The following is a 17,579-nucleotide window of genomic DNA, read 5'->3' on the forward strand; positions in this document are numbered from 1 at the left end:
TACATTACTTTGCAGAATGTAGAATAAGAATGCTACCTATGTGAAAACACATATATATGTACATATATATATATATACATATGAAATATAGAATCTGATGAAATGTGGCTCAGGATGAAGGTGTTTAATAATATTCACATAACTGAAAATAGAATTAAAATGAACAAAATCCAAAATCCTAGAGTATTTATCTGCTATAACGCATTACTGACCCCTAGGTGTGTGCACAGCATGTTCTGTGAGGATGGATTCATACAGATACATACAGCAGAGACAAATAATCCAGGCTAATTCTCACGACTGCACTAGAGTTACCGCTGACAAGACAGGGGGAGAAAACAACACCACAATTTCAGAGGGAACACAGTGAGTCTGAGAGGTTCACCTTCCCTAAAGGGGAAGGTATAACAAATCTCCATCTTTAAAGGGAACCCCACGCTTTAAGTCTTTTCAGCCCAGAAGGGCTGCTTCCATTGTGCCCTGTGTGCAAAAGACCTTCTCGGCAGTCAAGGAGAAAATGGCAACGGGGCCACTCGCTCACCCAAATTTGTCAAATCCTACCGGGAAACCAACTCATGCTGTCAGATGAAGATGCTAGACCTAAACAGACTAGTTGGATTAACTACAGAAGACAAGCTTCAGACTTGATGTCGCTAATATCATCACCAACATCTTGCAATCCTGATGGATCGAGGAGATTGGTCTACAGTTAAAGTGGCATGCTACTTGGTTGGGGATGGTCAATAGAGCACACTGTATTGTCTTTGGAAGGTAACTTCTTTTCTTGGCTATGTTAGAGAAGCTAAGGAGTGACGTCAAGGTGTTGTCTGGCCAGAATTTGCAGATAAACCATAGAACTCTTCTCCTCCATCAGGCCTGGATTTAGGCTCCTTTAATTCCTGCAGTGATACAGGAGCTTCCAAATACCAAATTATTATCAGGCGGTCTTGGGGGAACCTCTGGGCCCTGAAATAAAGTAGATAGACTTTCTATTGAAACATGCTCTGGAGCAATTGAGTCCTGTCTGTGCAAACTGCGCTAAAACCCTGGAAAACAGAGTCCTTTAACACGGCGAGTCTGAATCTCTTAAGAAAACCTAATGAAGGTCAAGCATGTTAGTGGATTTTTCATCATGGTACTTGTCACCATAAGCTTCAAAACTCTTCCCTCCATTTCCCATCTAGTTCTTTACTAAACAAAGTTAGGTTTAAGCATTTGAAAAAAAAAATACTCACATGTTAAGCATCATGATCAGCCTGAATTTTTCATTGTATTAGCAGCTATTCATTGAACTAAAACTCAGTCAAGTAACCCTCTCCCATTCAAACTATGCCCACATCTCATGCTCTTCACTTCTTGGTCTACAGTGACTTCCACACATTATAACCTTGACATAAGCTTTTAATGTAGTTCATAAAAAGTTTATGTGCTTTCTATAGAAAATCAGTAAGAGAATTGCAAAACTCATATTCATTCTCTCTCTCTCTTTCTTTCTCTCTCTCTCCTTTCTCCCTCCTCTCTCTCTCCTCTCTTTCTGCCTCCCTCCCTCCATTCTTTCTCTCTGTTCTCCCCCTCCCTCCCTCTCTCTATCCTTTGCCCCCTACTCCCCTTAAAAGGTACAGAATCCATGGGAGGGCACAATAGGTCCTTCCTCATATTGGGCCTCTACATTTCTAAAATGATTACACTTCTAGATTTCTACAATAATGATGTCCACTATGAAGATCATTAGCTTTACAAAGCCAATGGTCCTCATGGAGGAAAAATCTACCCAGTCAATGAACTCCTATGTACCTTAGTTTTGGTAAATTGGAAAAATTAAAGACAGAAAGAAGCACCTTCACCTGCTACAGGGATGCTAACAATCAAATATCAATAACTGGTAGGCAAATTGGTCTGGCCTCACAGTCATCATCAGAAATGAGTGTTTATTAAGCATTCACGTGGACATGACATCACAAAAAAATTTGGAAATTGGCCCTGCCCTCTAGGCGCTTACAATCTAAACTAGACAATATGGTCAGGAAAAAAATAAAATAATATGGGCACATGATACATCTATCAACGGATATATTATATAAACAGAAAAAAATGTGTTATTGTCATGAGGAGTAAAATTTGAAAGAGTGTAAGGATGAAATGAAGAAGGAAATCCTTATTTCATTTAAGGAGACCTTTTGTTGCTGTTGTTTTCTGGCAAAGATACTGGAGCGGTATGCCTTTTCCTTCTCCAGCTCAGTTTACAGATAAGGAAACTGAGGCAAACAGGGTTAAATGATTTGTCCAGGGTCACACAACTACTAAGTGTCTGGAACTGGATATGAACTCAGGTCTTCCTGACTCTAGGCTTGGTGCTCTATTCACCATACCACCTAGCTGCCCATTCAGGAAACCTAGGAAATATTTTTAAGGAGGTCATAAAGTTTCAGGAATTCTAAGCATAGTGAAAGGGAATAATGATACCTAAGGAAGCCTAAGTCAGGAAAATAGAAAGGGTACTTATTGTTCCACCAGTCAACCTCTCGTGGTGTACAGGTGAAGAAACTGAAGTCTAGAGAAGTAAAAAATATTTATTTGCCCAAGATCACATGGCTGGTGAGTGCAATGTTCTACAAATGGCAGGTGGCAACATCAGGAAAAACAATGAGGATTTAGATTAAAGCTCTGGCCATTGAAAAAGATAGAGAAAAGTAGATAGTCATGTTAAGTAGGACGGACTGTGAAGAGTTAGTAACAGCCTGGATTTTAGGAAAGATAGCTAGGAGTTGAAAATGACTTTCTTAGGAAGTAATGCTACCCACTGCAGTTAAAAGAATAAGTAGATGTGCAGGCTTAAAAGAAGAAAAAAAAAAGAAGTAGCTCTATTCTTGCCATTTTTTATCTGACTTGGCAAAGAGAAATAGCATTTGGAGATATGAAAGTTCATAAATGTGAAGAATTTAGGGTGGTCAGACAAAATTAAGTCTCCTATGTATTGAAATATTAACTAAACTCATAGGAGCTAATGATCTAATGCAACAGTGAAGCAGAAAGGGTTGTTGTTTATCCTTCATTCTCGAAGAGGGCAGGACCATGAGTGAAGACTGAGCCCTTGGGAATTCCTCAGATAGAAGAAGCTAAGTAGACTGGGCCCAGCAACAGGACACAGTCCAGGAATAATGGATGAGTTTTGAGGCAAACTAGTTGAGGAAAGTACTTTGAAAGCCCAAAGTCAGGAAGTACTCAGTAATAATTGGTAGTCAATCAAGTACATCAAGTAGGGGAGAGAAAGATGGAGAATGAAGATGGGAAAATGGTTCTACTCTATGGTAACTAATTGCCATAGTTATTAGAGTCATTAGAGACCTGGGCAAAGATGGTTTCTTTGACTGGGGGTGAGGGGTAAAAGACAAAAGTGAAATAGCAGAGGATTCAGAAGTTAGAAGCGAACAGTTTAAAGCAAAACCCTTGGGAAGACAATGTCTCTACATTTTCTCCTCTTCTTTGCCAACTAGAAGGAACACATCATACCCCACATCTTTTTAAAATGTTAATATTTCAGCACATAAACAAAAACGAAACAACAAAAATACCTAACTCCAAACCCTAGCAAAAATCCCCATAGAACTTTGATTAAGAAAACATTCTTTATACAGTTTTTTAAGGAAGTCATTCACAGTATCAGGAAATCTTGGCATTAGAAGAGATTGAAAATGTCATCTAGTCCAACCACCTACATGATGCACCTTCTATAGTATCTCCTTTGTTCTTTGTTATTGTTGGGTTTTTGCTTGTTGGTTTGTTTTGGTAACGGGCATTTTAGCCTAGAGGTGAAATGCTTGAATGTTATACTTTGTTTTCCAATATCATTAATAAAAGTTGAGGGTTTTGTCTGGCAAGGGGAGCACTGCCATGATCAACTTCATTAATAATATGATTTTAATGTAAGCCAACATACAATATAAGTACAATCATAGCATGGTACTATGAATGCCACCAATCAATGAATACTGTCCTAAGAGAGATCTACTGATAAACAATGTACAATAATGCCCCTATGTCATTTCACCATCATAATAAGAATAAAAATAGTACCTTGCATTCAAATAACACCTTTGCCCCAAGGAACCAAAAGCTCTTTTCATATATCATCTCATTTATCTTGACATTTTAAAATTCATCTAAAAAAATTAGCGGGCTCCAGTCTTACACCATGACAGGCTTCAAATACTTCACATCCAATCAACCAAACTCTATTCCATCCTTTAAGCATTCATGTGAGAAACATGAGGGAAAGTTCCAAAGTAACAGGAGAGTCTTATTTAAAGGCTCGGTTACTTAACTCCATTCTCTGGCCTATTTTTGGGACACTGAATGTTGCTTGGCCCCACCATTCATAGGGCAAAGTCATGAGACTATCAACATAAAACTTCTCACCTTACCCCGGAAGCACTGTAAGAAACTTATATAGCAGGGCCAGTATTATGACCACCGTGTAAGGGTATGAAAAGCTGCCCACTCTTGGATGGCTTGCACAAATTTGGAATCAAGTGGCTGCCCTAGATTACAGCAGTTGTAGTTCCTTCTTGCTGACTTATACCTTATGCTTTATGGATTGATTATAGGAACATGGAAATTGGGGGCCAAGTAGCGATTTGGGTCATGTAATGATGGAAAACTGCAGGCATAATTCAAAGCTTTTTAAACTGTTAGCATAAAACCAAGTTAGCCCCATAGGATTAATTTCATACTGAACAAAAATGAGTCAGCCTAGATAATATCTTCTTCATGTGCTATTGAGGATCTTATTCATATTTAATACCATAAAAACTCCTTATGCTGGAATTTAAGGCTACACTGTAAGAATAAAATATCTATACTCATTTTATTCTATATCACACATAGTCATCTCCTACCACTTCAAAAAGTATTTCTTAATAGAACTGAGACCGATTTTAAATTACACACATTTCCAATCTTTTGTAACTGAATGAACACAATCTGATTATACTTCTTGTTCAGTTTTCTCAAGGTAAGTACTGCCTTGACTCTGAATTCTTCTTGGTTAATGGATTTGGACAATGGATTCCAACAGAAGTCAGTCTCTAACTTTCTGACTATATCACTCATGCCAGCAGGTGTCACATCCCAAGGATTATGTCGATGAGAAAACAAAGAATCCATTCCATGGGCTGACTGCCCCAACAGTACTCAGACATTTCACTCCATTCCAGTCATCTTTTTGATTCTGATAAATATATCAGTTCATATGGAAAAGAAGCAAAACAGCTAAGAAAAATAAACATTTGTACTTACATGTGTCTGGCTTGAGTTGACTGTTTGTGATTCCAAAGTACTGGGGATTTTCAATGACAGGAATCTTGGTCATTCCAATGATGACAGCATCAGGGCCTCCTTCTGAAGAAGATGGAGTGTTACTTCCATTGGAGATGTGATGGAGTGGACTGGCGGAGTCATCATCATTGCTGATAACTGAAGAAGGACCTAGAGTTAGAAACAAAGATTCCCCTGTAACTCCATATGTTGTTTTCTCCCCATTTTTTACCTGGGATTTTTTTTTTTGGCACTCTTCCTCTAATCAGATCTCCCAGTAGTGGTCTTACATTCTCCTTTAATTCTTCCACTGAAAAATATACTGTACTAGTAGTTCAGAGACCTAGATTCTACTTTTCCATCTATCACCAACTGGCTGTGTGACCTTGGGCAAGTCACTTAATCTTCTGGGGTATCAGTTTCCTCGTCTGAAGAATATAATGTGAGATTAATAGCTGCTCAACACCACAGTGTTGAAGGGAGGATTGCATGAGAAAAGTGATGTAAAAATATTGCTTAGAGCATCAAGAATTCTATACATAGCAGACATTAAAACTAGTGTTACCATCTTTATAATAGTGGCAGTGAAACTGTATTTGGTCACCATTGAATGTGATGATGATGATGATGATGCATCTCTTTACTTTTTTACAGTCAGTGTGAAATGTTTGTAAATTTTTTTGTGGAATTGTTTGTAAATCATTCTCATGGCAGCACTGGTATGGAATACCAATCCAGTGGGCATGAATATGCCCAGTCTTTAGGTTTGGTCTATCACATGGGTTCATTGCTCGGCTGTTTGCTTATTAAAGTAACACAGAGAAAACATATCCCCTAAACAAGACTTAAACATTTTTACCCTTTGAGAATATTCTAAGAATGGATCATGTGTGTGTGTATGTGTGTGTGTGTGTATGTGTGTGTGTAGTTTGTATATGCACATGCACATATAGTATATGTATATGTATATATATAGTATAGTACATATATACTACGTATGTCATACACTTGGTCTTGTCTATAAAATTCATCTTTTTGCCGCTAAACTCAAACTTAAAAGGAATATCAGGCTGATGATAGATCATCAGAAAGGAAGGGATCTGTGCCAATGATCACTTTGAGGTTTCTAAATCATGAAGACCTCAATGGTCCAATTCAAGCAATCCATAATGGAGCAGTGGGACAAGAATTCCCTAGATAGATATTATAAATGTTTCCAAGGCATGTTGAAAGGATAGGGAGTTCTTTTGAAGCAGATGACTGGTCATACCTCCTGGAGGGAGCAGGCAAGTAGTTAAGTGTGTGTGTGTGTGTGTGTGTGTGTGTGTGTGTGTGTGTGTGTATGAGAGAGAGAGAGAGAGAGACGGAGGGAGGGAGAGAGAGAGAGAGAGAGAGAAAGAGAGAGAGAACCATTAGGATAGGGGAGGAGAAGAAAGCAAGGATGAGACAAATAGAACCATATATCTGGAATGCTTCTTAAGCTTCTTTTATGAGGGGGATAGGTGAATTCTTACTTCCTGGGTCCTAAAGCATGGTTTTCCTTACTCTGAATCTTAAGAATTCCCACCAGCAATGGTGGAGATCCCAATTTCTCCTTCCATTTGCTGCCTATCACCAACCTACTTATGCATATATAAGTAAGAATAATTATAAAAATAACAATAATTTTCTTTTCATCCTTTTTAATGGATAAAACAATAATGAGTAATCCTCCTAAGATTCACACACACCCCACTTGGGGACTATCATTCAGTTTTCAGCAATAACAATGAACTATTCTTGGCTTTTTGTGTCTTAAATGAAATACACAACAAGCTGCCAACTGCACTTATAGCTGATTTTGAGAATGTATTCTCAAAAGGGTGAATTAGAGTTGACTCCATTGACACACTTCAGGTTAGTCCTGCACATTGGCCCTCCCAAAACATGCCTATAGGACAGAAGGAGAAAAAGCCAAGTCAAGCCCACCATTTGGTGGCATCTCACTTGCTGCTTACATGTGGGAGTTGATATTAGAGTCCTACCCAGGAATAGATAGAAAAATGCCTTCTTTCAGGAATTCCTTCTTATCACTGTTAAATGATTTGCTTACTGGAATGATAGACCTGGAACACCCTAGGGTTTAATCCCAGAATTCTAGCCAGAGATGAAAACTGGAAATCAGTTTCCCTGAAAATTCCACACGTTCCCGTTCCATCACTTTTTATAACCACTGGTATCAGTTACTAGTTTAGATTTTCTTTCGTTTTTATCTTATTAAGCCATGCTACTGACTAGCTTCCTTGGAAAAGTCATATATTTCTAGACAGTTTCCAGACTTCAACCTTGTGTTAAGATTACATCTTGTTCTGGTTCCTCTGACCAGTCTTCCCCTCCACCCCCCCCCCGGTCCATACACATACTCCTAATCAGTTTATAAGTAGCCAATATAAAGGGACAATAGCAGGAAATAAGATTGCAAAGGGGAACCTGAAAGTCACATACAAACCATCCCAAAAATCAAAAGAGCATAATTTACAAATAGTATATTTTAATCAAAATTCACATGCTGGTGATATGTACTGGATCAGCAGAAGCCATCTGAGCACTGTTGTCAAGGTTCTGATCCTACGATATGTAAATTCCAGACAAATTCCACAACTCCATGGTGCTGATAACTTGGAGAAAATGACTTTAAAATTTTACCGATAACTTTGAGATGATTTATGAACTAACCCAAAGGAGGCACAGATAAAAAGTTTGTCTGTTTCCCCCCAAAACCCAATAAAAATGAGACCTCACTGTCCTGACTCCCAAGTAGGGGTCCATAGTGCTAAGTGCTCACGACTGTAAACCACGGTAACTTGAGTGATACTCCCTGCCTCTCTCCCTCCTAATCCACTTCCCCTGCTACCTGCCTCCCTTCCCCATCCCATTCCCTGTGCCAGTGCCACCTGGCTTGGTATATACCTCCCCACTTTTTACCACTTGTTTCTGTACTTTCTGTGCTGTTCGTCCTCACATCTTTTGTGGTTATTAAAGTGTGATGGCTGTCCCATTTCCAAATTGTGGTCTTTCCTGACAAGTACCCAAAGAATTGGGGGTATCTGCTTCCTTTTCATAATTTCATAAACTAATTACCAATTCAACTCTTAACACAGATGTTACAATTTACAAAAAGGAAAAAATCCACATCTTTCAGAAAGAAGAGAATTCCCAGAATTCCCACCTGAACCACTGGAGCTATTAGGAACTTGAATGTCCCATTTGTTCTTGTATAACACTCTTTCACTAGCCCAGTTCCTGGTAAAATCAACACCATAATCAACCTTCTAGAACCTCTGCCCCCCCAAGAGCATTATGTTGTACAGAGTTGGTGCTCAATAACTATTAAATTGAAATGAGATCAATCATAGCAACATTAGATTGGGGGTGAGAGATTAGTACAGAAGAAAAAAAACACGAGATAAAAAATCTTCACTTTGCCACTTTGTACCTGTATGACTCTGGTAAATTCACTTATCGTCTCTGGACCTCAGTTCTCTCATCTGGAAAATGAGATGCTGGGCTTTGTCAATCAATATCCATTTATTAAATGCTTACTACATGCCAGCATTAGGGTAAGTGCTGGGAACACAAAGAAAGGCAAAATCACAAAGTCCCTGTCCTCAAGGAGCTTGCATACTAATGAGGGAGAAACTTGTAAATAAATAGGTACAAATACAAATAGTTACAAGAGTAAAAGGAAGGTCCCTTCCTGCTCTAAATCTATAACCTCTAATTATTATCTGAGCTAGTCTGTATGTGGGAGACAGCTTCAAGATTCCAACTAAATCATCTGACATGTAGTTTAACCCTAGCCTAAAAGTTCAGCTTTTAAGAATATACCTTTTGCTTGTTTTTCTCCTCCCATTCAAATCTCATCTCCTCCATCCCACTTGCAATTAAAACTTTGACCTTGATTTGACAGTCCATAAGGGAAATGGACTCACTGTTGGAAAAAGTATTTCCCTCCCAATGCAGAAGCAATATTTGAAGCAGCAAAGGTAATTTTTCAAATGGCCTTTTCACTTTGCCAGAAAGTCTCTGTTGACAAATTTAAGCAACACATAAATCTCTGCGATTTTTTCAAGTGAAATATTAATTCTAATGTCATTTTTGTCATTATTGATGTTCCAAATATTGGAAGATGTATAGGGCTGGCAAAGTTGCAGGGATTAAGCCCATTTTTCTATGAACATTTTGATATAATGAAGTGCAGAGCCCAGCAAGGAAGCTGTAGAAGGGAAGACAGCTCTCAAGGCTCAGACAATAGATGTCTATATAATTTGACAGCAGCTCGGCTGTGCATAGCAAAGGGAATGCCTCTGTGTGCTTGTGTACATGCATGTACTACCGTATGAGACATGCGGAGGCAGAGGAAAGAGGAGCTGTCGCACTCCACAGGATAAACCAAGAACCACTTATTAGAGCCCCAGAGAAAAATCTTATTAATACATATTAATAAAAACATTAATTAGACCGCTGTGTGCACACGAGCTCAGCTTCAGCTACATGGTACTGCAATCCCAGCAGATGAATGCAAATTTTACCTGACAGCACTAGAGTCTGCTTCCATTTTAGTCTCTCTCCAGTGCAAAAGAGCTAGATCTCTTTTATGTGAGCACTTATCCTAGGTGCACAACTTCATAGTCACATGTATGCCTAGCATAGGCTTAGTTTCCAGGCTTTAGTAGAGTAAGCAGAGGTGGTCTGGGAAACCTCCGCCACTCATTCAAGCATGTAGGTTTCCAAAATGAGGGAATGCAAGGGCTATCTGAAAAGCAGCTATTTTCAAGTATGTGTGAATTAGAGAACAACTTCATGATACTAAAATAGATTATATATAAGATATACAATAAAATACATAAAGTTTTAAGAAAAATTGTTTTTACTTTATTTCTTATGTGCATAAGCATGGTAAATTCTAGAATGTGTTTCCTTTTCTATTGAATAAAGGGTATGAGAACGCTTAATTAAAGCCAAGGTGCAAAGAAAGAGACCAAAAAAGCTGAGGAACCTCTTCCCTAACCGATGCCTACCAGATGAGATAAATGTACATTCAAGTAGGTCTTTGTTGTGAATAGTAAATAGAACAACTCTTTTTAGAAGACACTTTCCTTCTGGCAGAGCCTAAAAGAGTCAAGTGTATAAAGTGTGTTTCTGCTACTGCTATTGTTTTGGTTGTGGTTTTTATGCACTGTTGATCATGGAGTATCTCAAGCAGCTGGCATCAAGTAGGCTAAGAAATGTTAACAGTTACAGTTGAAGTATAATGTGGCTTGGGACTGCGTCATCATGCTAGGATGCCAAGGGAACCTTCCAGTCCACCTCCAGGACATATTCTTAATTAATTATTTTACTTAAAATTTAGAGAGAAAGTGTGTCCTAATGGATAGAGAGCCAGTTTCAAAGTCAGGCAGATCTGGGTTCAAATCCTGCTTCGGATACATGCTCTGTGCTGTATCACTCTAGGTAAGTCACTTAACCTCTGTGTACTAGTCAATTCTCTAAGGCTGTAAGTTAAAGAGAAGGTGCGGACCTGAATTTCTAAAGGAAGTTTTTTGATTCAGGAGTTCCTCATACTAATTAAATCAATACCTATTCTCCCTATTCAACATTGAACATCAAATACAACCAACTAAAGTTGCTAAGTAATTGTTAATATTTAAACTAATTCAATTCAAAGTATAATATATTGTGAGAATTTTTAGTCACTTATTTCCTCTTCAGGTCCATTTTTTTGTGAGGGGAGGTGGTCCAGACTCATAATTCAACTGATGTAGGGAATTCCCACTAAGGAAACCCCATTTACCATTTTATATCAGTCTCGAATTGGCCACTTATGTCTTAGTCACTCATAGTGACTTAGAGTTACACTTCAGGCATGTGTCACAAATGCAACTCAAACCCAGGTTTTCATAAAACCAAGGCCCAATGTCTCTCTGTTAATTTTCATTCACTTTCTCCTTCCATGGTCATAACAAGTACTCTACCCTTCTAGTTTTTTTTTTAATTTTGCATTAAGTTCTTTTCATATTCTTCACATTAGTTTTAATTGCATTGTAGTATTCTGTTACATTAACTTTTTTGTCCATTCACTTATTGTTTGGACATTTAGTTTATTTCCATTTTTTTTTACAATTATATGTAATCCTAAAGTAAAAATCTTTGAAAAGATAACTTTTGCTTTTGATAACACTTTTAGGACATATCCTCAGGCTTGGAATTAGTGGATCAAATGGTATGATTTTTTAAAAATAATTTTTACTGCACAGTACCACATTATTTTCCAAAAAGATTTTGTCTGTAATTCCACTAGCAAGGAATGAATGTACCTATTACTCCACAACCCCACCAGCACTGACTTTCTTTGCTTCTGCTTTTATTTATTTTGGCCAATTAGATGAATTTGAGATGGTACCTCAGAGTTGTTCTCATATGTATCTCATTGATTTCGAATGAGATTGAGCAGTTTTTCAAATGATTATTAATAACATGTGTTTCCTAATTTGAAAATTCCCATTCATATCCTTTGACCATTTATTAGTTGTGAACTGGGAGTCACAATTGTGACTTATCAACTGTTCCTCATATATTTTAAATGTCTAGTTTTTAATCTATGACATTTCCTATAAATCTCTCTCCAGTCTGCTACTTTTATTTTTTTTTTTACTTCTTTTTTGGTGAGGCAATCGGGGTTAAGTGACTTGCCCAGGGTCACACAGTTAGTAAGTGTCAAGTGTCTGAGGCCAGACTTGAACTCAGGTCCTCCTGACTCCAAGGCCGGAACTCTATCCATTGCACCACCTAGCTGCCCCTTACTTTTCTTTTTATTATTTTGTTTTTATTGTAATTTTTAAAAATGTTAATGTAGTCAAGCACATTGTCTCTTAGGGGACATATTTGTTTATTTCTCTGTTTGTTTAGCTAACCTACTAACTGAAGAATTTCAGATGCTGAACTGATAAACAAGGTTGCCCTTCTTTATTCTATTTTTAGGAGACCTGAGGAGTCCTTCCCCTAACCTCCCCCCCAAATAAGGATAGCTAGATGGTACAGCAGGTAGCATGCTGGGCTTAGAGAAAGACCTGAATTCAAATCCTATCTCAGACACTTATTAGCAGTGTCATCTTGGGAAAGTCACTTAAACTCTTTTTGCCTTAGTTTTTTCTCATCTATAAAATGGGGATAATAATAGTACCTTTTCCCAAGGTTGTTGCAAGGATTAAAAGAAAAAAAATTCTAAAGCACTTTGCAAAAATGCTAGTTGTTATTTTATTATTTTATTAACTGTCCTTCCTAAGTACTACTAGCGCTCATCAATGCTTTAACAACAAAATCAATCAATTCACAATTATAAATAGTAAGGCTCATAGTTCTCTCAAGAGAGGTAGGGTGTTACCTTAAATTCAAAGTAAAATATGAATACCTAAAATAAGATATTTCCCAGAGACTAGAAAAGATCTGACCATACGTCTAGATGAGAGAAGGACAACAAATAAAGAAGCAAAAGGAGGCTGGGAGCAACGGAGATAAATGACCCCTACTTCTCAATTTTGCCTACACTAATCTAGAGCCTATCTTGTAGAAGAAAGTCAGTACTAACCCGGAATCATACCTAAATTCTTTGGTGGCCAGACAAAAGGTGCTGAATTCTATTCCACACTCCCCTCCCCAAGCCATCCATGCTTATGAAAATAAAGGTACCAAACTGAAGGGCCTTTGTTATTTCATTCAGTTGTCAGTCCTAATGATAAGACTAGGCATCTCCTAAACAGTATTTTTAAATTATTAACATAGAATCTGAATGGGAGAAAGAGAATGCGGTCAAGTAAAAACTATAACCTCTCAGAACACGGTCTTATTTGGAAGTTAGCAAAACATTCAGAAACAGTCAGGTGGGAACGGGAGGAATGATTGTCCAATTAGGGAGAAAAGTTGCATATACCTGTGATCTTATCACAGAAGTTGCTCTGAGGATCCACTCCAATCCAAACCCCTCCAACATTTCCCTTCTTTGTGATTCTCCTCCACATAGAAGGAGAACTAGTTTTAATTCAGAAATCTACCTAGTCAACCTCATTTGATGGATGTGAGAAAGCTGGGGCTCAAACTAATTTTCATTCTTGCTTATTTGACAAACTACCTATTTTACATGAAGTTACATTTCATTTCCTTAATGCACTGACTAAATTACATTTCAGCCCAAGGCCAGGACAGCCGCTGACACTTTGCTGTAGAATAAAATGAGCACATTTCAGTATTGCAAAACAATTTGTCAGAACTCAACTGGAAAAAAATGAATGCTCTATACTGGCAAGATGTTAGAGTTGCTCCTTCCCATGAATCATTAATGTATTGCATAAATCAGACTAATCTCTTGATGAGTGTCTAATTAAATGGGGTCACCTAATTACTTAACCAAAGCAGGAAGAGTGAGGAACTCTTAAGCATACCTTGCACTGATTTTGCTTCCTCAAACTAGACCATGAGAATGCGAAAAACCTTTGGAAGAAGAGAAAAAAGTACTTGGTGGTAAACATGGTTACCCAGCAAACAGTTGAGGAAATTGAGGCGCATGGAGGCTAAGTGACTTGCTTACAATCTCACAGTTATTGAGGATCAGAGGTAGGATTTGAAATCATGTGCTCTGACTCCAAAAACAGTGATCTGCTCACTCTATCCGCTGCTCCCTAGTCTTAAATAATAGGATCAAGGATTCCAAACTAGAAAGGATTTAAGAAGCCAACAGGTTCGTCCTTTCATCTTACTGGTGAGAAAACTGAGAACCAGAGAGATTAAAGGATTTGTCTTGCCTCCTCCAGGTAGTAAATGTCAGAAGTGGGTTTTGAACCCAAGTTCTCATGCCAGAGCCAGTACTCTTTCCAAGGTTCCATGCTGCCTCTCATAATTCTGCCCTCCAGATGCTTGGATCTTAACAGTTTGATTTTATGTTAAAGATTTGTTTTTTACTTTGAGAGAATGAAAAGTTAGGTCTGTTAAGGGATAGAAACCTTTGTTTGAAAGACAAAAGATGAAAAGATGATGGAACAATATACATAATTCCACTGAGTCTCTCTCTTACTCTCCTTTCCCCTTTAAATAGAGGTATGATCACCTATAAAGGGTAAGCGAAAAAAATAGGGTGGGGGATGAGGGAAAAATGACAAACATGTATTTGGCAAACCACCAGTGGTTCTAAATTGTAGCAATATGGGAAAGTACAAATGAAAACAAATTTCTTCTAGAGCTCAGGCATTCAGTAAGAAAAACCCTGAGAGAGATCTGCTACTTCAGCAAGGAATGGGGATACAGGAAGGAAGAAGGAGAATTCTATTCCAAGTTCCATTACTGACTCCCATAGTGACCTTGGGAAAATCACTAGGTTTCAATGGGGCTTAATTTCCGGTCTTGTACAGTGGCGATGTTCTCTGCCTATATCACAAGAATGCTCTCAACACAAATAAGAAAATACCTATCCAGGACTTAGATGGGCTCCAATAAAAAAGCCATAGTGACATTTTCCCGCCTCTTGGATGATTGTTTTCTCCTCTGTGTACAATTTCTCATGATTACATAGTGAATATCACACACAGGGGAAGTCCCAAACAGGTACGGGAGGTAACTTATGATCTCTTTTTACTTGCAGCTTTTTTTTTCAACAATTAAAGATAAAATACTTTGTAGAAGCAAGAACTAATTTGTGTTTTTAGATTTGTAATTTTTTTGCTTTGTATTGTGAAAAATTATTCTCAGAGCTTCCCCCCCAGCACCCCCTTTGCTAAAGTTCTTCAGAAGGGTATTACTGATAATGAGATTGCATTGGAAGCTGCTCAGCCTTGGATGGAGACAGATTCTTCTGCTTAGATAGCCCAAGGTTGGGAGTGTTCTAGTATGGTTGGGGGGGGTGATCTGATAGAAGAGGTATTCCTTTGTCAGGAGGTGGGGTGACATCAACCTCTGTTGCTCTTTGACCAGGATTAAGTGACTTAAGTCATGTACTCAAGACCTTCATTTTAATATAGCACACCTCCTAGTATATTGACCAATCATTGACACCCCTTGGGAACACCTGGTCTTCGAAGGTCATATAACTCTGTATCCCCAACCTCCAAACTGAGCCACTTCTGGACTGTAACTCCCATACAATGCATGTCACTCCAACATGAGGAAATTAAATGTGGACACACAACCTGTTTTGTTTGTTTTTCTTAGAACAAACTCTGTTTTGGGAGTTGACAGTATCTAGGACTATGTGTATAATACAAGAGTGCTAGAGTTATAGTTCTAAGAGCCAGTTTAGGATTTCATTGGTGATGACCTATTTCTTTAGGACATTAGATTTCTACGCTATTATTTTTCTTGTTGTTATTCATCAGGATGGCTCTGTGAGGAGAACCATACCCGAACATTTTATGACAAAGATAGAGTCATGGGCTCTTCCTTAAGGTAAACAGCGAATCTTTGAAAGAACAGGTGTTGAGCCTCATGAACTTCAGTCCAGTGAAGCCTATATACATATATTTGGCACCTTTCAAGTTGAAATGCATTTTGGGGTTTGTCTACTCAAAAGGAAGACTATGGGTGGATCATTTCCCTAATACAGAACCAGCCTCCTGGTCCATACTTATTAGAAGTGAATGTTTTCTTTCCATATTCTCTTTCCTCTCTCATATGAAAACTACACAGTTCCCAGTCAGCCTAGGCTAACAATTTGTGATGAACCAAAAAGGAGCTACTGAGAATTATACAGAGGATGAACAATATGTTCTCTGATTTTCTAGAATGTTTAGCCTTCACCTACAAATTCAATCCCAAATTCCTGAAATATTACTTGTTATTCTTTGACAACATAACTAATTTTTCAAGGGAGTAGGGAAAGAATTAATGATGAAGTAGATGATTCTTGATCATTCAGAAAAGGAGTCCCAGGGATGCTGAGAAATTTAACCAATGGCTGATGCCCACTATCAAAGCTGCTTTTCTCTCTTCTAGCAACTTTTGCATTGAATCTTTGGGATAGCAAACTACACATTAGTTGATATAAGCCCTCCAACTCAAATCAACTTATGAACTTTTAATGAAGTTTCAATGGTATATCTGATGATCCATTTCCCATCTGTAAATTTTATTGCAATCTTTGTACTCAGTGATTTATTTTGATCATTATAGTTGACATTGTATCAGAAGTCATTATTTTTCTAATAAAGACCTGATTTACATTTTGTTCCATTTTCATACAGTTCTATAAAATTTACTGATTTTTTGTTGTTGTTTTTCCTTGTTGTGAGAAAGAATTCCTTGAATTGGATTGGAAGTTAACAGGAAACTGTGACTTGATATAGTTAATATGAACAACTCTTTAGAAACACATCTATTCCCCAAAGTGAGGTATCTCTATTGGAATCTGCATCTGTCGCCTGGTAGCAAGAACTGTCTTTTGCTTTTCTTTGTTTCTCTAGCATTTAGCAGTGTCTGGAACATAGTAAGTGCTTAATAAATGCTGACTGACTGACTAGTCTGTGGAAAAAGGAAAACAATGTTGAACATACAATAAGCACTGAAACAGAAACAAAAACAAAAACCAGCCCAATAACAACAATCCACACCTTGGTTGATTCGGAAAACCTGAACCACCTGACAATGAGGAAAGGAAAAAGTACAATTAAAACATCATTTTGTGGACAATTTCATTCTCTTTTGTTGACAAGTAATCTGGATGATTCATAAATTGCTTCAAATTAGCTTAATTTCCTCAAGGTACACATAAGCTTTGGGAGCCAAGTTTTCTCTTCAATTTAGTGTCACCTTTGAATCACCCCTATAAGCTATACAAGGTGTCCCAAAAGTCTTAATTCAGTTTTAAATAGCTTAAAATTGCATTAAGACTTTTGGGACATCATGTATAAAGACAACACTAGCTGCTAGGAAAGAGCACTTGCACTGGGGTAGATCCATTCTCAAAATTCCATTGGAGGGACCAGTGGTAACCTATAGTAAAGTTTCAGGCAACTATCACAACTTTTCCTCCACTACACTTTCTCTAGCCCCCACCCATTTCCTCACTCGAGGGTACGGGGATGAAGAGGGAATCTCTTTTCCTCCTGTTTGTTTTATGCTTCCTATATAAGGATAAATCAAGGTTAATATTAGTGAGTGACTAGGAGTATGAAAAATAAAAAATGAACATAGAAAGTATGATAACAATGAGAAAATTTAAACTTGAATATATTCTTGGCATGGCT

At 37.8% G+C, this 17,579-nt stretch overlaps 1 protein-coding gene across 2 annotated transcripts in view; it reads right to left on the minus strand.

The window, feature by feature from the left end:
- The window catches only part of LOC114025659 (BDNF/NT-3 growth factors receptor-like), a 412,069-nt gene that overhangs the window by 166,420 nt on the left and 228,070 nt on the right, over positions 1-17,579 (minus strand). Inside the window, exons 12-13 of one of the 2 annotated variants that reach the window (XM_027839137.1) lie at positions 5,296-5,484; positions 153-966 (exon numbers count right to left, since the gene is read on the minus strand). In XM_027839137.1, the coding sequence (XP_027694938.1) occupies positions 938-966; positions 5,296-5,484 (218 nt within the window). In that variant the 3' untranslated portion in view covers positions 153-937. Of the gene's footprint in view, positions 1-152; positions 967-5,295; positions 5,485-17,579 lie in introns of those variants that run through there. The other variant, XM_027839136.1, reaches the window with a different exon arrangement.

Source organism: Vombatus ursinus, unplaced genomic scaffold (assembly GCF_900497805.2).
Source record: "Vombatus ursinus unplaced genomic scaffold, bare-nosed wombat genome assembly UNPS02014832.1, whole genome shotgun sequence".
Taxonomy (NCBI): domain Eukaryota; kingdom Metazoa; phylum Chordata; class Mammalia; order Diprotodontia; family Vombatidae; genus Vombatus; species Vombatus ursinus.